Source organism: Varroa jacobsoni, unplaced genomic scaffold (assembly GCF_002532875.2).
Source record: "Varroa jacobsoni isolate VJ856 unplaced genomic scaffold, vjacob_1.0 scaffold_488, whole genome shotgun sequence".
Lineage (NCBI taxonomy): Eukaryota > Metazoa > Arthropoda > Arachnida > Mesostigmata > Varroidae > Varroa > Varroa jacobsoni.
Genome location: NW_019213390.1, coordinates 68,332 through 87,327, shown reverse-complemented (window position 1 = coordinate 87,327; position 18,996 = coordinate 68,332). Strand labels below are relative to the sequence as shown.

Below are 18,996 nucleotides of genomic sequence, written 5' to 3'. Positions count from 1 at the left end.
GCCTTTGTTTATTGAGTTTAGCAAGCTTATAGTTGACTTCGTAGCAAATAGACGCAATTTTGTGCTGCGCATATGTGTAGCTTCTGTACAAAAAAAAAAGCTAAGTCTTCTTTTGTTAATTTGAATTGAGATATACTTTGAATTACATTTGATGCCCCGGAAATATGGTAAGCTATTTTGGGTAAATCCACAAAATAACCGCTCTACAAATTGGATAAAAGAAAGCAAACATTGGTAAAGATTAAACTGCTTGTAAAAGAGAATTAAAATTATTTTTTTCTATTTAATGTTTTTTTTTCTAAGTCTCCTTAATAGCCTTAGCAATCCTGCAACATGTCTTGAAAAACGTGCAACAGGAGTTGGCCAAAACGAAAGTAAAAGTAAGCTACTTAGAGCTATTGGCGAAAAGCGTCTTCAAATGCTTCAAGTCCTCAAAAATCCGATACAGCTATTAAGCTTTGCTTCACACCACTGGCTCCTTCCAGCTGGCAACCAAGTCTGTCTACATCTAGCTTTGAATTTAAAATACCTCTGTGTTTTTCCGAGGCAAACGTGTTACCACTGCGCCATCGCAGTTTGAGCAGGTCTGCCCCGAAAAACATTTTTACCGCCAGAACTACGCCTAGCCTTGATCTATTAGAAATACTAGTAGGCACTATTATGCATTCCTTATATAAAAAAAGCCTTGACCTACTCAATGTGAACCAAAGAGTTAATTATTTGGCACTATTGTTTTATCGCAGAAATACTACCCCGCCTTTGCTTGAGATAGCTCTATAATTATATTTTTAATTGCGCGCACCCAATGAGATAAAATTAATGCGGCGTCGTTACTTGAGCACGTTGTAGGACTCAGCGAAAAATGGATGCCTGTCAATTCCATGGTAAAAAATAAGATAGAGTTCAAGTTTACACTGCAAAAAATAACTGATTTCACTTCACATTTTTCACCGTTTCAACGAATTCAATGACACGACTACTCTGATGGAGACTTGTTTTCAGTTAAATTATTATTTTTGTAACAGGCAGTTCTTGTTGATTAACACGAGAACTAAACGTCTTGTCAACCACAACGGTGGTCTCCATTAGATAGCACTGCCATGCAATATCTGTAACAGTTAATATGACCTATGGCGCTTGATGCAGTTAGAAGAACATCTAATAAGTCTACGGAGAGTTATATCCAGAAAAAATGGAATCTAATATCACTCCTTCGGTACATTTGAATGCACTGTACAAATGAGTTGAATTTAACTGCTATGAAGTTGCTTACGCGGCACTGAATAATTACAGAAACATATGAGTTTCCCTCATGAAGAGGCTCAGATTATTCTGGGCCCCCAGTTTTTGTCTGACTTTATAGACTTCTCAATGGTTTGATCCTCTTCCGTCATTTATTATGGTATCTGACAATATTGAACGTCTCCAAAATGTATAGGTCTTGATGAACTACAGTCACGAGTGTGTGTCGGCCTGCTCAATAAAAAGAAGTCGACGAAGCTTTAACACTAGGATTTTGACGCGAAATTTAATTAAATCACGTTATAAGAGTTCGTTTAAGCACAAACTAACTCAAGAACAAATTTAGTTTCTGCCTCATAGGCAGATGTTTTTCGAAGATTGTTAAAGACAGTTCTTCCTGTAGTACTCAAGTTCGTTTTGAATCAAGTTTAAAGTTCAAAATCAAATTATGCAATTCATTATAACTTTTTTTTTTATAAGTTCTTTTAATATGCCGGGCGATTTTCACGGCACATGCATATTTTCCTTGTACGAACTAAAACGCTTTATTTTGCTGTTCTCGCCAGTAGGCCGCAAGGAGTCAATCGCTTGGTCTCATTTTTAGCCGTAAATTTAATTGCTTAATATTGTTGTTTTACAGTGGAAGCTGAATGCCTGCCCCGGGTATACAAGTTCCAGTACTTTTTTAAAGCTGGAAGTATATAATCCTGAACACAGATTAGCCACTAATATTAGGTAAAGTGATTCTTAAACTTATGTCTTATCAAGAATGTGTCCTGTTTCGTTATTGTATTCAAAATTTTTATCTGTGCAAATACAGCAAAAGGTAAAAATTGATGCTGAATTGTTTTCTCCTTGTATTGTTATAGCTGCTGGCGGGTAAACGTGTTGTACACATTTCACACAGGCGCTTTTTTACTGTTAAAAAAGGCACGTGCTTCGAAAGTATCTTGTATTAGAATCAGATATTCTTGCTACATTTGTCTTGGTTAATAATCTTACTACCTGACTGAACAAACTCTTATGAGTGTTCTTTGAAAGGATACAACTTTATTGACAGTATTCACACGGTGTAAGAGCAGAGGCGGTTCGGAAAGCTGCATCAGAAAAATTTTTATCTAAATGGTGAACCGACAAGTGGTCGCCTCCAGTGGGTCTCCTCGATGTGGACCTGTGCGTCTACAGCTGGAGCCAGACCTAACGATTGTTCCTAGCGAACTCTAATAAAAGCTCGAAGTTTTGTCTGCTGCATTGCCAATATCTGGCATACCTTTTCATAACCGGGAATTATGTCTCAGCTGTACCAGTTCGTGTCCAACGGTGGGTCAAAACCTAGGGTATTTTGTTTTGAACAGCACAATATCTAACAAAGCAAGTTTTGTCTTAAACTAAATAAGAACACTACTGTTATTATAGTTTTACCGTACCACATAATTACGATTTCGAAACAGAATCTATTTAGTACTACATAGCACAAACATTGATTTAAAGAAATGTGCTTTTATCCCATATACAAATTTGTAAAGAGTATCGTGTATACAGTGCTTTCTGTATAGCTGTCAAATGTTAGTAATTATATATATATATATATATATATAGGTAGACATCGATGATGTATCGAATGTATAATGTAAGTATACACCGGCATAGCGGCCTATGTACAAATGGATCTTATGCAACACCTAAGCGATGTTCAATGTATAAGGGGATGCTGGAACGCCAATGACATTACCTGAAATTAGAAGAAATTCGATTAGGTGGATTGGTTCGAGCTCTTGCGGAATGCTAGTCAAAGGAAAAGCTTCTAATATATTGTGCCTAGTAACGGGATGCATCTGATAGAACTACAAACGGAATACTAGGCGAAAAAGGTTGTAGCGCGAGTATTATAAACGACACAACCCATAAAAAGGCACACCAGCAGTGTGTTTACACACGAACGTGACAGCTGTTTTTTGACTTTTACGAATAATTTTACGAAATAATTCGACGAATACCCATGAATGAAAACGTTACGTACCTCTAAAGTTTTTTTTTAATAGTCAGAATCATTATCATCATTGTTGAAATCGTCGTCATCATCATCGCTTTCGACGTACATTTTCTTGCGCGCTCTCTGCGGCGGTTTCTTCACTGGCGCATCTTCTCCATCGGAGAATTGTGCTGGCCTTTTCTTGGCTGCAGTAGTGGTGGTAATTGTTGCAGCCGCTTTGCCTTTTGGCTTAGGTTCGGCTTCAAAATCCGAGTCGCTGTCGGCTTTTCGACTGGTTTTCTTTTTAACGCTGTTGATAAAATCGTCAAAGTCATCTTCATCCTCGGAGTCCTTCTTCTTCTTTGGCTTAGCCTTGGACTTTGCAGTGCCTGCAGCAGGCGGTTTTTTCGCTGACCCGGCTGTCTTGTTGTTATTGGAGGCGGTTCCTCCGCCTAGGCTACTGCCCATAAGGGCGTCGAATGCGTTCGCAGCGGCAGCAGGCGACTCAAATTCGACCTTCTTAGCCCTCGCGCTCAACGGGGGAAGATCGTCCGAGTCCGAATCACTGGGAACATTTACTGGGGGATGGGGAGACAAGGGACTGTCATCAACGGCAGCTTTTTTGGCTGCGGCCTCCTTTCGCGGAGTAGCAGCAGTTTTTTTAGGAGGTGTATCATCGTAGTCGTTTTTCATTGAGCCACCCACCTCGCCGTCGCTATCCTGGCCGAACGCAGTTTCCTGTGAGAAAAATGTCAAATTCGCATTAGAGTATCAGCGGCACGCGCTATGTCAAAGGTTTGGGTATGGAATGCCTCAAACGGGAGAATAAACGAAAATTGTATAAACGAAAATAAACGAAAAGAAACGTGCGACCCTGGCTTTCTTTTCTTATCAATATTTATGGTAGAGCACATCGAAACAGATTTAAAATGTGATCAAACTGTGCGAATATAGCGAATCAAAGCAGATTTGCAGAGTCGGAAGCTTCAGTTATACGTTCGGTTATTAATTTCTATAACAGATTTAAATTTTTTTACCTTGTTATCGGAATCATCGTCGCTGAAGTTATATTTGATCTTCGTTGAAGCCGCACGTCGGCTGCTTTGCCTTTCAGGGACTGCAGCGGCGGCTGGGACGGTGCCCTCGAACATACCTTCCTGGTCGGAATCGTCACTTTCGCTGAAATTCTTTTTCTTAAAGGCCAGCTTTGTTTGCTTCATGCCGTCGGATTTTTTGCGCGGCTTTACATCTTTGACCGGAGTTCCGCTTTCTACCTTAATATCGCCATTGCCATTTTCTTCACCGTTGAGCTCTTTCTTAGCGCGCTAGAAGTGGGTCATGGAATAACGAAACATGAAAGCAGAGGATATCGCTGTTACCACTTGGATAAAGACTTTCCTTTACACTACAGTTTTTGTTGGACACTGAGTATTCTACTACTTAGACATGACCATGCTTAGTGGATGCATTAGTAGGCTTCCACAGGCATTGACAGACAGAAAAACATACACGATTACTAGAAAAAATAAAGAAGTTGGCATAATGCAATGAGAGCATGCTACTGGGAGAGAACAAATAAGAAGGCAGAGAATCCTAGCTTAGATATTACATAAACTACGAAGTGTCTACTTGAAGCCAAGCTACAAAGAAGACACGGCTATAACACGAAAATATATTGTTAGCTACATTTATTTAAAAAAAAAATGATTTAATTCATTTTCTACTACTGCACGTGTACATTAACATGACTATAAGCACTGTCATTACATCCTTCATTAATATATTTTATAACACAATATTTCGCCATCCATATATGCCTCTGTAGTTTCATGAAGTTAAATATTAAAAAACAGCGTCAGTTTATGAGGTTTAAATTCCGATACTATTTTCCATTGAGAACCTGTTCTTCTCCGCATCGAATAATATTTAGTCGAGTGCAAAAACTATACAATACACCTGGCAAATCTTATTAATCTTAGTACGCTACCAGACATTATAGGCAAGATGTTCGGTCGGAGTCGCGCAGATATTTTTCGACACGTAATGGAAGAAGGACCTTTTTCAAGAGGCCCTAATGCCAATCTCGAGTACGTATGCAACTGCCTCATTATGGATTCATTGAACTGCAGGTCCCAATCTTCCATGTCGGTCGTACTACTTACGCCTCGCTTTCCAGGTTCTCCCTTTGGCTTCGTCGCCTTGGCAATCTTCTCTTTAAGTGCATCGTCGATTTTTGGAAGCACACGTTCCGCGGCAGGAGACGGCATATACTCTGGGTTCTTATTCTGCGCCCGTCCGCCCTTTGTCTTTTGAGCCGGAATAGCCTTGCTCTGCAAGCAGGTAGGATATTTATACAGTTGAGTTTGGCAAATATCTTATTTCGTAAACGTAGGTTATTTCGATTTCCATGCAGTATCTTTGTAGGTTAAATAATCGTCAAACCACTCTGTAATTTAAAACCTCTGGATTCCTGAAATGATTTACTTTGGCAGATAAGTCGGCGACATACCTTGACCTTTTGTTGTTCTTCTCGCTCTTTACGCTCGACCTCTTCGAGCTTAACGAGAAAATCGTCTAAGTCAGCCATCCAAAGATCCTTGGGTGTTTTTCTCTTGAGGATGTCAAGCTCAGACAGCTTCTGATCGCGCTTCTTTAGCAATTCCTCTTTCTTTTCGTAAGTGAGATTCCACATAGTCATGCCAAGCAAATAATCGTAGTTCTTCGTCTGCAGATCATCTCGAACTTCCGGGGACTTTTCCTCCTCATCTTCGTCATCAAGGCCAGCTTCGGCTTCTTTTTCCTGATCAGTGGTATTCTTGTCTTTCCATTTAAGCATTGGATCTGGGTCGTATCCTCGCTCGACAAGGATTTTCATCATTTCCTTCTTTCTTTTGTTCTCCACAACGAGCCTTCCATCGCACTTCTCCAAGATAAACCTGGCCTGGTTACTGAGTTTATCGGCTTCTGCCGTCAACAAGCCAATCAGATAATCACGCCGTTTGACGTAACCTTGTAAACGGACATTGAAAAACTCCTCAAGAATTTCCTCTGGTTTCTGGTAAAAACGGATGCAGCCGTTAGAATCGAAAAGCACCATCGAGGTAGTTGCGATTGTCGTCTGTAGTTTGAAGGTTTTGTGCAGGCCTTCATCCTCGGCTTTAGCGAGGTTTCGCTCATCCATTTGAACTACAAAACGTATAGTCGTGTCGGTATTATATTCTTTGTAGTCCTGGATGATACCTGGGACCTTGTCCGAACCATGCAACAGAGACTCTAGGACGTTTTCTTTGTATGTTTGGGTCCAAGTTTTGATCGGCAATTCAGTAATTTCGATCTTGTTCGACCCCAATATACCTAGCTCGCCATGGACGACGTATCTCAGACCTTCGTCAATAGCCTCAATTTCGCCTCTGAAGCCCTTATACCATGGCTTCATTTTTTTTAGTGGCTCGTCGTTAATTAAACGTTTGATGTTTGCGACAATCTCTCGAGGATTGTAATTTGGCACCTTAGTGCTCCAGCCCGTGCCGATACCTTCAGCACCGTTAACTAAGATCATTGGAATAATAGGCAGATAGAAGTCGGGTTCAATCTTCTGGTTATCATCAAAGAGATAGTTGAGCACGGGATCATCCGAAGTAGGAAATAGACTTCGTGCCAATGGGCTGAGTTTTGTGAAAATGTACCTGGGTGACGCAGAATCTTTGCCACCCTGCAGCCGAGTACCGAATTGACCGATGGGCTGCAGTAGGTTGATGTTATTACTGCCCACGAAATTTTGGGCCAAGTTGACGATTGTCATCATTAGCGACTGTTCACCGTGGTGATACGCTGACATTTCTGCTACGGATCCAGCAAGCTGGGCAACTTTGACTTCTCGCTTATCGTTCCTCTTGAAGCAGGTGAACAATACCTTACGCTGTCCTGGTTTAAGACCATCAATTAACGACGGAATTGATCGTTCATTATCCATATTAGAAAATAGAATCAGCTCTTTATGCACGAAATCATTAAATGACACCGACGTTGTGTTTTTGCCGTAAAGGTAGATCTCAGGCAAACCGAGGCATCGACGCTGTTTACGCTCTTCCATACCATTCGTAAGCCATGTTTTACGCTCGTCTATCATTTTTTTAGAGAACGCCAGTGTAATAGCGCTATCATCTTCAGCGCCCTGATAGTGAAACGTAACGCGATGACGTTGCATATCTGAAAAGTATTCTTTGGCCTCCTTAGCCGTCGAGGTTCCCAAACCTAAAACATTAAATAGAGAAATAACAAACAGTCGTTACAACACTAAAATAACCTTCGAATGACCTCGAAGAAAAGAACAACCGATAAAACCTAGTTTCTCTGTCATCATTGCATTTATAGCAACGTGATCTTTCGCCAATGACCCGACATAATTTTCTTAGTATGTGTTTCACCTTCGCTAGTATGCTATGGTACAGAAAAAAAAAAACAGTCTGCATCGTAACATAGCCACGAACGTGGAGAGCATGGCTTAGCATTAATCCGAAAAACTTACCCTTATAGTATTTTATACGGAACGTATTCCAGTTGGGCGTAGCAGTTTTCCACTCCTCAAATTCAGGAAGCGAAAAGAACGATAGCTCCTGATTTCCCTTTACGGCCTTCACGATCGGGGTAATAAACTCCTCAAGGAAATTCATTTTCAGAAGCGATGGCCAGTTGTGGTGGATAAAATTGATTAGCAGACCTTTAATGTGAGAGCCGTCCTGATCCTGATCGGTCATGATCATCACCCGACCGTATCGAAGTGTCTTCATATCATCATGGCTCTCGTATTTCTTTTTGTACTGAAGGCCGACAATTTTGATTATATTATTAATTTCGGCGTTTTCAATAATCTGTTTGTGCGACGCCTCACGAACGTTAAGAATTTTTCCTTTGAGTGGGAACACACCGTATTTGTCTCGTCCTATCACGCCCAAGCCTGATACAGCTAACGTTTTGGCTGAATCTCCCTCGGTAAGAATAAGCGTACAGTCAATACTACGGGCTGTGCCAGCATCATTAGCGTCCTCTAGTTTCGGTATACCCTTTAGCTTGGACACCTTGCTCTTCGAGCACTTTCTATTCATTTCTTTCTGGGCCTTGAACTGCACCCATGACATAATCGCCTCTACAATACCACATTTCAAAACATTGCTCTGAAATTTTTCCGACAGATCGCATTTCGAGCCAAACTGTTTAGCTTGTTTAGTCATATTTTCTTTGGTCTGCGAGTCGAAGGAGGGATTTTCGATAAGACAGTTGATAAAGATCCACATGTGGTCGCGGATCTGCTTTTTGCCAATGTTGACACCAGCTTTATTCTTCTTTTTGACCTGCTCAGCCAGCTTTTTGCACAGCGAGTCCACTACATACTCGACGTGTGTACCACCCTTAGTTGTTGCAATGCTGCGAAAACAGTAAGTAGGTGAAAAAAATACACCCAATATTTAGCACACTGAGCTGTGAATAACGCCTCACATCCGCACTCGCTTATTTTGTCCGAATGTGAAGAACATGCTATCTAAACTTCAATGTTGCAGCTACAGTTATTTAAAGGCAAATTAATGAAAAGTCAAGCCAATAGAAGCATTTCAGATTAAACTCCTCGGGGGCGCAGAACAAACCATTAGGATGCCTTTCATAAGAGCACTACAACTGCCTTTTTTTATAAGAGCACTGCAAGTAACTGCCCATCTACTTCGGTCACTAAGATTGTTGATACGAAAGCCAGCATTAAAGTGTGCTTAATGTGTCACTGTTATTATATGAACGAATTTTCGGTATACTATATCCGTTATATTCTCAAAATGACAACTGACTCACTTGTTCACGAAGCTCATCTGTTTAAAATCACCTTCAGGTGAAAGGCAACAGGCAACCTCCCATCGAGGATTTACGCTTTCGTGGACAACAACGAGCGGCTTATCGCTGTCCTCATGCAGGCATTTTGACGTAAACATCTGCACGTAGTCTTTAAACGATTTGATCGGCAACCTGTTAATTAATCCGATAGAATAGTGAATAGAATAAATGTGTGCTGTACATCCAATCATTTGCTTACATTGATTACCAACCTACTCTACCTGAGGCACTAAATATTACTGGCACATGTCCGTACGATTAATAAAAACAATGAACTAGCTTCACACAGCAACTTGTCCACACGTTAAATATACAAATGGCTATCTGTCATAAGGGTAGAAAGAGTTCACTCTTAAGTATCGTCTAGGATTCACACCTGATTGACCGCGACACTATACCAACCTCGTTCCGTTAAGAAACACCTTCACACCAGGCGTACATCCGGCAACATCATAGGCACGCCGGCTGATCAAGGCAACGAAATCCTTGTCCAGTGTCTCCATCTTGAATTTTGCTAAATCTGGATAAAAGGTCACTTTTGTGTAATCCTGAGACGAATCCACAATTTTCGGGTCGGCTGTTTTTGTCATGTTATCCGTCCAGGTCTGTTTGAATGCCCGTTTGCTCTCTCGAGAAGCCGTTTCCACCGTGAATTTAGTCGAGAATATGTTGCACAGTTTTGCACCGTAACCATTACGGCCACCAGTAACTTTTTTTTCGTCATCATTATAGTTCGACGACGTCAACAGATGACCAAAGATTAGCGTGGGCACGTAGCACTTCTCCGTCTTGTGCATCACAACAGGAATACCTTTTCCGTTGTTCCAGACCGAGATCATATTTTTTTCGGGGTCAATTTCAATTTTGACACAATCCTGATTTTTGTCGCGTTGTTTATTGTCTGCTGCATTCACGAGAATTTCGTCAAAGATCTTGTAGAGACCTGGCACGTAGGTGATCTCCCGGAACTGCATCCCGTCTTGTTCGCCGTCGTACACCCACATCTTCTGGGTGTGCGGCTCCACCGAACCGATATACGTGTCCGGACGGAGTAAAACATGCTATTCAACCAATTACAAGAAGCAAAACAGACAGGACGAAAATCATAAAATAAGGCTTCCGTTAATATGCTGTTAGAAAACTGAAAGACAAAGTCTAACAATATACTCGCCGTGTTTATTACGGTTTTGTCTGTAAAAACCAATAAATTGTCTTCTATGAAAGCTCAGAGTAAGAATTTGAAAAAAACTTCCAAAATAAACAGTATGAATCTCGCACGGAACTAATACCAAAACCCCAAAAAATGGTAACATACAGTACAATGTCGGCGAACCTATGAGAGCAAACCTACGGCAAACCATTTGTCATTTATCTTTCAGTTTTGCCTTAGCTAATATAGTATATATGCAAGCTTTAATAGATATCCGCACTGTATTGGAAAGGTTTGGATTTCATAGGTGTAGTAATAAATGCTTATTCACAATTGGCTAAACGGCATTTATGCTTTCATTATAGAATAATAAGCGTGTAGACATTGACAGTATACAATCAACACTGTTTTCTACTTCAAAGCAATTCAACATTAATTCTCTACGATTTAAAGCAATACAATAGAAACTATAGTATTTTAAATACCTTAGTCTAGTTGTTTTAACCTATTTCGGAGTTCTGAGAAGTTTAGTGTGGTTTTACATTAAATATAAGTTATATATAGACGTGTTCTTTCTGATCAATGCGCCCAGCAAGTGTGACCCTAATGAGTTTATCTCTTCGCTGTAATCCCGTGCCCTTATAATGAAATATTAATTGTCGCAAAATATTCCGGGTTGGCCCTTCCTGCATGCATTGTCATGCCAGTGACATTTTCCCCTTCCCGAAATTCCCTTCTGTCCTACTCTGTATTCTGCCGATAGCGTCTAGCATAACGCTCAATATAAGCAAAAACCGAAAACAAAATGTTACCCTTACTTTTTGTATACGCGCATACCAGCGGCACTTGATAGCACTAGCTTAGCTAGTTAGGGCGTCACTCGATTTGGCCTGGTTGGACAAAACACATTTGTGCCATATGCATGTATGATTGTATTGTTGCGCAAACTGGCTGCCGGCCTCCGCTCTCTCTCTGAATGGTCGGTGTCGTCGGCCCTAATATAATAATGGTATTAATAATAATAATAAAAGCTACAAATCTCCACTATATCAATATTTCGATTGGTATACCACGGCGTCGGAGCAATATGATAATCTCGATCAGTTATCTTCTAAATATTAGGTCAAGTATCGCGTACTACGAACGGTAAGTTCACTACATAGGTACTTATAAATCAATGGGCGAGCGAGCAGCGGAGCAGAACCATAAAACAAAGTGCGGTGTTGCCGTTGTGTTTAAACTTCTTCTCGTTTTGCTCTTATCGAATATAGAAACAAGGGAAGCGTACAAAGACCGCTTCTGGGGGGTGGTGGGATGGGTCGGTCGAGGGGAGGGGGAATGGGGGGAGAAACTGAATGAATAAGTGGAAGGTCCGTCCCACTTTAACAGCAACGGACAACGAACGCCGCAGTTAAGAGAGTCAGAACCGGCAAATCGTTCTTTTTTCGACCGGCACACCACCCCAAACTGACCGAGCAACCGTCTGACAGCAAGCGAACTGTCGAGTGCCTCGGCGGGGCAACGACCGTTAGAAGGCCGCGCTGTGGGTCGTAGTTTGGAAACCCGAGATTCGTTCACGTAACATCCGACGACAAGGCTCGCGGCAATCACAGAAGTACGCTTAAAATAATCTACTCTAGATTCTACCGAACCCTTATAGACAACGTATATTGTTTAAACTGAAAGCAACACACCGCAAGCATTGCAAGTTGAATGCAAGCGACGCCAGCGAAAAGCCGCTACCTGTGATATTGGATGCCGCAGTCGACTGCTTACTGCTGTGTAGTACAATACGAGGTAGTGGTAGACAGACGATGCAGCTCCCTGAGTCCATATCTCTATTATACAACGCGTTGAAATGAACAGACGAAGTGCGACAGGCCTTACCTCAAGTTGGGACTTTTTCTGGTAGATCTTTTCGATGTCCTCCCCCATCTCAAAGCCGAGAGGGTGCGATCACGTCTTGCACTCAGCGTCCACGCAACACACTGCCAAGCCGAACGTGAGCGTAGGTTGTCGCCGCCGGAAAGATGAGCTCGGCTGCCGGTCCGACAAGAGCGCCAAGCAACGACTCTTCAGGAACCAGTTCCCTAATGGCGCCAAAGCGGGTAACATGCACAATTTCGAAATCTATGACGGAGCATTATCTTGCGGATAAGTTGGGCTGCTCCGAAACCACAGAAAGCTGTAGATGCTGATTCAATTTCTTAACTATTAATGAATTCGATAGTCTCTACGTAAGTCGCACACGCTTCTAACGGAGGTTTATGATAACACATGTTGCTTATATTATACATCCGAGACGACGCATATCGTCTAATTGAAAGATGCCCAAGTATGAATATTGTTCCGAGAAATACCGTCTGTGCATGAGGTGTGCTCTTCGTCTCCAATGTTGTGTTTTTCATCTCACATCTAAAGTCTGTATACAGAAAAAATAGCACTATTGAGCCTCACTATATGCGAACAGACTATTCGAACACTGTAGCGAGATCATATCTTGCAATTTGCGTAAGAGACAATTGTTTCTTTTTAGTGTTTCTCCACTATTTTGTCTACCGCGCGAATGACGTTCCATCGTGTGACTTGGGAGTGAGTGTTCATGCACAAAAATTTTTTGTTTTTTGAAAACTCAGTTTCCTCTTTCTTTCGTGGCTGCACAACTAATGCGCATCTGCTATGGTGATAGTGTGACTCGGCCGTTTGAATCAAATTTTTATCTTAAACTTGGTGAGGGATTTCCTCTCGTACGGACTTGCTCGACGTCAAAGGGCGTATAGCTAATCACCGCCGTTAATGAATGCAGCGTCAACAATGAACGTAAGTTGAGAAAATTTAGCATTTTAATAGCTAAAGGTCGACTCCATTTTTCGAATTCTACAACCTACTATAACAGGAACCATGCGCTTTGCGAAACTCCCAATGCAGTCTGAAAGTTTCGTTCGTAAAGAGGGATTTGTAGCGTAGATGCGTAGAGTTGTCTGAGTTTAGCAAGATAACGTCGTATAGCACTGACGACCCAGCATTCTAGCCGTCCAGACTTTCCTCCTCCCAGCCCAACTTGTGCTGCTGCTGTTATTCTGCCTGTTGTCTTCACGGTGGCGCTTACCGTCGTCACAGCATCAATCGCAGCATTCACTGATCACGGTGGCCGCTGCTTCGGCAGCAAGATCGACAGCCAGACTATTTGTCTATGGAACGCCAGCAGCAGCAACTTCTACCAGACAGTATTCGCAGCATTAGCTCGTATCTAGAAAACAAGCAATCGCTTCATGGTTAAACGCATGGTCAGGCGACCACGGTCTGTTTTAGTGGTGCATCATGGCAGTTGTTGCCAGCCTGTTCTCCTGCTGTTCACGCTGGTAGAAAGTGAACCACTAAAAAAGAAATTTACAGGTGATCAATTTCGCTTATTCGAGGTTGTTACACGCCATAGTGAAGCATGAATGAAACACAAAATGATGTCGCCTCATAAAATTTTGGAAAGGCAACTGTCTACGGAAGTAGCCGTAGGCTGGCAGCCTGCGCTTACAGTTTTAATGAGACGACGGATTGAAACAGCCGCAGCAGACGCTGGACCATTGCACATATAGAATATTTTAAGCCCATTAACGTTGAAGGCTTATTTTTATATGTTCATTATAGTTTGTAATGTGACGAGTTATATGAGAAGTCTTCAAAGGTCTGTGACATTGTCTCGTGCAGAATTGGGTCAACGTGTTTATATTGTTCATAACTTCGATTAATTTGAAGCATAATATATTTTTCAGAAGTAGAAAATGGTGCTTATCACAATTTATGCTGTTTTCTTAACGACATTGTTTGCAAATAGTTTCATATGTATATGTACATATATATCCCTTATATTAAATTTATACAAAGAAATCAATACCAACGCACTTCTGCCAGAGTTTAGAGAAATGGTAATAGAGATCAAATTTAACGGTTTAATAGGATGCCTCTTGCCTTGACTTTGTTGACCAAACGTATGATGCTGACTTGGACAGACTTGCTTTAACGTGCGTTTCCTATAGAAGTAAGTTGTGTTTACTTAGGAATAGATAACTTATAGTTCACATATGTATGCGTCTTAAAGGGTAGTTTAGATAGCTGAATACAGTTTGAGCATTATTAGTCCTAGTTATATGCAACGACACTTCCACTCGTTGAAGTCATTCTAATTGAAGTGTCCTACATTCTATATACCACTATTATCTTGTTTGGCTAGCCTGGAATGAATATTTTCGTAAGTCAAACTTTTTCCGATGATTTCTTTAGCAGGCACTGTTTCGCATACAGGTTATAAATCAAATTGTTTGTCAAATTGTTGTTTTACCTATTACACGTTTTCAAAGGATTTTGTGTTTACTCCGTGATAGGTTATTTGTTGCGCCTATAATGATTATACAGGCTATTCATTGGGTGCTCGATAAAAATAACGCAATAAACTTTATTACTACGGATACATATGTTTTACCTCTGTGATGGGTGAACCCGTTTTAGCCATTTGAAACAAATTTAGTACAAAGTATGTGATGAGTGACTTAGCATAGGCTTCATCGTGTTGTAGTATTTTCATATCATTGGTAAAACCATTGGAGTGACAACATACGGAAAACGTGATTGTTAGCCACACATACGTGTTTTTGGAACCTTCATTTTTCAATCAATGTCTTCCTGTGATTTTCTTGTAATACAAGGCCGCTTTGCAGCGTGGGGCGCCTATAAATAAAAACAACGGAGGAAAAAAAAAGAAAAAGAAGAGCAAGAACAACAAGAAAAACGGCCAGGCGGCTTTGTCGATATCTGAATCGGTCTTATCGGCAGAAGACACAATTGGAATAAACTCGACATTCGCTCCTACGTTGAAGGAGACAACGCCAGCTCGCATACCCGTAAGTACAACAGAAAATGTCATCTATTAAGCCTGTATTCACGTGCAAATCCGCTTGTAACTTTGATTTCGATACTATTCCACTTGCCTTCAGTCCTTTTTAAAATTTCGCGAATCCGTCTCCCAGATACACCATAGTGTTTTTCATAATTGAGAAATTTCGCTTTTATTAAATGGATGGATATTCTTTTGTCAAAGGTATGCCTTTGCGAGTCAAACCTCTTGCGTAGTGTGTTTACCTTTGCCATTTGCGGTTGCCTGCTTTTCTCAGGAAGTGTCAATTATACCCTTAAACGCGACTAGGACCAACTCTTTTGCGCCGACTGTGTCTGCTATAGATTCCTCGGCCTCGACCACCGTGGTAACGTCGCAAAAAGCTGGAGGAGACGAAGCATCAAAGAAGAAGAAAAAACGGAAGAAGAAAAAGAAGAAAACTGCTAGTGATGCGAAATCATCGGGCGCAGGCGATGCAAAAGCAGATGGACCAGCAGTTACCGTGATTCCATTAAATAAAGATCCAGGTGCAATACCTGCACACCTTAATCCTGCTGTTGCGATATCACAAAGTGAGTTCCCATGAATCACAAGGCCTGCTAGTAGACCTTGTAGTGCTCTCAATATCGTCTGCATATGTGATGGAAGAGGAATAAAAGTAATAATATGCTCGTATGTGGTTGATAATATTAGGCTAATTTTTCTGCATAAGTCCACATTGGTGGTTATGGTGAAATACATTGCATGGGTGAAGTTTGAATTCTGAATTCTTTAAAAATATCTAAAATGTATATTGATGCATGCATTATATTGTGTACTTTCTAGGAGCCGGCTCTCAAGGACCAAAGGTAATTGAGTGCTCTCCGGTGGTAACTCTGATCGGTACGAACAAGAAAGCCAAAGGTCACGGAGCTTTGTATAATCCGCCGAATCCACCAAAGGTTCACACACCAGCCATTGACGAGGTAAGTTGTCTCAACTGTTTCATCAACTAATCGAACTAACTTTGTCTATGATACATAAAATCACAACACGTACGCATATATGGAAAGCTTACACTTTGTGCCATGAAAAACTTGTCACTTTGAATATGCTATATATTATAACACATACGGGTGAAAATTGCTTAGAAATTTACTGAATATTAAAACTATACGCCGTAAAAAGCAAAACGGGCATACCATATGATTGTTTATAATCGACGAACCACGAAAATTTTTTTATGCACAAATAAGTATGTATATCGTACCTGTTGCTGCAATACGCCTCTTGCAGGAGCCACTCTCTAACGAACAGGTGCAGACGATCGGTGGTGGCTTCAGATTTCCTTCTTCGTTGCAGCCGGTGTTCGAAACTCCGGAAAGTATTGCCGTGAACACCGGCGTTGTCTTGAATCAAGAGACAAGCGGAGTCCTCACGATTGTTCCCGTCCGGCAGGAAGGGGAGAAGAAGCGCCGCAATCGTAATAAGATCCTCCCGCCCTGCTGTGAACTTCGTGGTAGTTCGGGCCTTGAGGTTGTCTGTCCGCATTCGAATAAGCCCATCCCCAACTACAACTTCATCGTGAATGAGGACAGGGAGAAATCGCGCCAGTTGCAGGAAACACAGGAGTCACTTCAGGTACGCGTGGTGAAAGAGAAAGAGCATTTAGTTCATTTTGAACAGGTTGGATCCAACTGTTGAAAACTTTTTTATCAGACTTAGTTGAAGGTAAAAACGATGTGTCTCGTTATATACATGAGAATTATTACGAACGTGCTATTTCTCGATAAAGTAGAACCACCGATTGTATGGTACAAACGGATGCGATATATTGTTCTTATGTACTCGACGTTTTGCTTGGATATGTATAGGCATCACAGTAATTGCATTATTAATAATATATAATGATGTGGTCTTACAGCACATAGATGATCCGGAAGTGTTGGATTCTCTGGCGAGCATTGACCACTCCGTCACGATAAAGTTAGTCGGAGGAAGGGACGCCCCACAGACAACGGTGCACCGGCAAGGTGACAAAAATACGACAATCCTAGTTCAGGCCGCGGACGCTATGAAAAAAAACGTTCCTAACAACAACAGTGGAGCGGTGGAGCAGCCGACCGTCAATAATTCTCCGCCTGGAGATGCTGATAAGGCTAAAAAAGCTAGGTTGAAAGCCGAACGAAAAGCAGCATTTGTAAGTGATTCCTTTCTATTTTTTGGAACCTTCGTTAAAGCTAAAGCAGGATCGTTTTTGGATCTAAACTAAATTCATCCTCAGGTGTTAATTTTTGAGCACTTGCACATCTAATTTCTGCAACATAGATTAATCAGATTGTGGACACTATATTTTCGATATACAAGCTGTTGGCGTGTATTCAGCAACGCAAGTCGCGCTACTTAAAATTAAATTCAGGCGCCAATTTTATAAACTGTGCTATGTTCTTCTCTTGATTCTATGCAGGAGGCAAAGCGTGCAGCAGAGTTAGCTGCAACCGGAGATGATGGAAAGGAAAACAAGAAGGACTTAAGTAAAGCCCAAAGAAGAGCGATTCAGGAGGCCCAGCGGGCCAAAAAAGCTCAGGCAAAGGAAGCATCAAAAGGAGGTGAAGTTAAGACGGCGGAAAACAGGGCAGCAGTGCCACCAACAAGCAAAACACGAACGCGAAACGAAAATAGTTTGGCTGCTGACAAGAAAAAGGAATTAAATTCTAGCAAGAAAGTTTCATTTGCTGACAGTAAGTAAAGACAATTCCACTATTCAATTCTTTGCTGAATAGCGTTTGTATCTTCTTTAAGTCCGCACTGAGTTAGTTCTAGCGTAAATTATCAGCAATGGATCCAATTAAATCCTACGAGTGCTTCAACTATATTAGGTCAAGAGTGACTATACGATAACCTGAAAACGCATCAGTCACTTTCCTTTCATCACACTCATCATTTTTGCTTGCGATTTCATTAGTACCATCTGCAACAACTCCGTTTGTGCACATGCATACACGGGGCGAGAGCATAAACAAACTGAGCAAGTACAGCAAAGATTTGTCGCTGCATCCTGCGATGCTTCAACTTGGCTATCAAATCGCAGAGGGCCGGATCGTGGATGCCGACAATCGGTGTACGGCTATGCTTGAAGCTCTACAAAAGCTTGTAGAAGATTTTGGCACTAGGAAGGATCAGGAGAAAAAAGATATTCGCCAGCTTTCCAAAGAATTAGGTTCTCAGATGGACAAAAACATCGAGTAAGTAATCGATGAATTTTAGGCTCCGTTGAAGTACAGGGCGTTTTGTTTGGGTTTAATACGCGAGCGAACTTCAAATTTTAAAGATCATTCTAAACTGGTTAGTCGATGAATAGGACAAAACATGATATACTTTTTTTTTCTTTATAGGAATTTCACGAAAAACGCTGATTCTTGTTGTTTTATGTTCTTTAATCTAATAAATAGGTTTCTGGAACACTGTCGACCGCTGTCTGTGTCCATGTTAAATGCGCTATCATACGTCAAGACGACAATGGGCGAAGAGTGCACAGATATGCGCACCGCTTCTGAATTCGCCACGAATATCAAGGAAACGATAATTAGATTTGTGGAGGTTGAAATTGGCCTGGCCAGAAGGGCCATCGTGGCCAACGCCAAGGATAAGATCACGGATGGTGATGTGGTACTTATATACGCTAGGTTAGTTCATCGTAACAACTCAATCTGATGCAGTCTATTTGATAGAAACCTATAATGGGAGTTTATCAATTGTATCTTATAATTAAATTATATCTGTGTGCTGGTTTCTATATATATATATATATATTTAAGTGATTCCTGAACATTTGTTGATAATTGAATTAGAAACTAGGTTTTTCACTTTATTATTTATATTACC

General features: G+C 41.1%; 2 protein-coding genes across 4 annotated transcripts in view; one reads left to right on the top strand and one right to left on the bottom strand.

Moving 5' to 3' along the window:
* Nucleotides 1–2,263: 2,263 nt before the first annotated feature.
* Nucleotides 2,264–12,330, bottom strand: LOC111260894 (DNA topoisomerase 2). Its single transcript, XM_022833983.2, has 9 exons — nt 12,132–12,330; nt 9,497–10,155; nt 9,056–9,226; nt 7,743–8,638; nt 5,724–7,468; nt 5,377–5,544; nt 4,252–4,539; nt 3,263–3,952; nt 2,264–2,974 (listed from the first exon to the last, which is right to left on the bottom strand). Exons 1-8 carry the CDS (start codon nt 12,177–12,179, stop codon nt 3,278–3,280), a joined length of 4,650 nt encoding a protein of 1,549 aa, XP_022689718.1. The 5' UTR covers nt 12,180–12,330; the 3' UTR covers nt 2,264–2,974; nt 3,263–3,277.
* Nucleotides 12,331–12,581: 251 nt separating this feature from the next.
* Nucleotides 12,582–18,996, top strand: part of eIF2Bdelta (eukaryotic translation initiation factor 2B subunit delta) — an 8,183-nt gene continuing 1,768 nt past the window's right edge. Inside the window, exons 1-9 of one of the 3 annotated variants that reach the window (XM_022834007.2) lie at nt 12,582–13,064; nt 14,945–15,139; nt 15,410–15,704; nt 15,958–16,097; nt 16,408–16,752; nt 17,036–17,311; nt 17,579–17,852; nt 18,077–18,356; nt 18,564–18,797. In XM_022834007.2, the coding sequence (XP_022689742.1) occupies nt 13,041–13,064; nt 14,945–15,139; nt 15,410–15,704; nt 15,958–16,097; nt 16,408–16,752; nt 17,036–17,311; nt 17,579–17,852; nt 18,077–18,356; nt 18,564–18,797 (2,063 nt within the window). In that variant the 5' untranslated portion in view covers nt 12,582–13,040. The remainder of the gene's footprint in view (nt 13,065–14,944; nt 15,140–15,409; nt 15,705–15,957; nt 16,098–16,407; nt 16,753–17,035; nt 17,312–17,578; nt 17,853–18,076; nt 18,357–18,563; nt 18,798–18,996) is intronic. The other 2 variants (XM_086968504.1, XM_022834006.2) reach the window with 2 other exon arrangements.

Coding starts and splice junctions, on each gene's coding strand:
- LOC111260894 (XM_022833983.2), bottom strand. CDS start 12,179: ATGGGGGAGGACATCGAAAAGATCTACCAGAAAAAGTCCCAACTTGAG. Junction 9,227..9,496: donor GTGTTTCTTAACGGAACGAG/GTTGGTATAGTG, acceptor ATTAATTAACAG/GTTGCCGATCAAATCGTTTA. Junction 4,540..5,376: donor GAGAACCTGGAAAGCGAGGC/GTAAGTAGTACG, acceptor ACCCACTTCTAG/CGCGCTAAGAAAGAGCTCAA.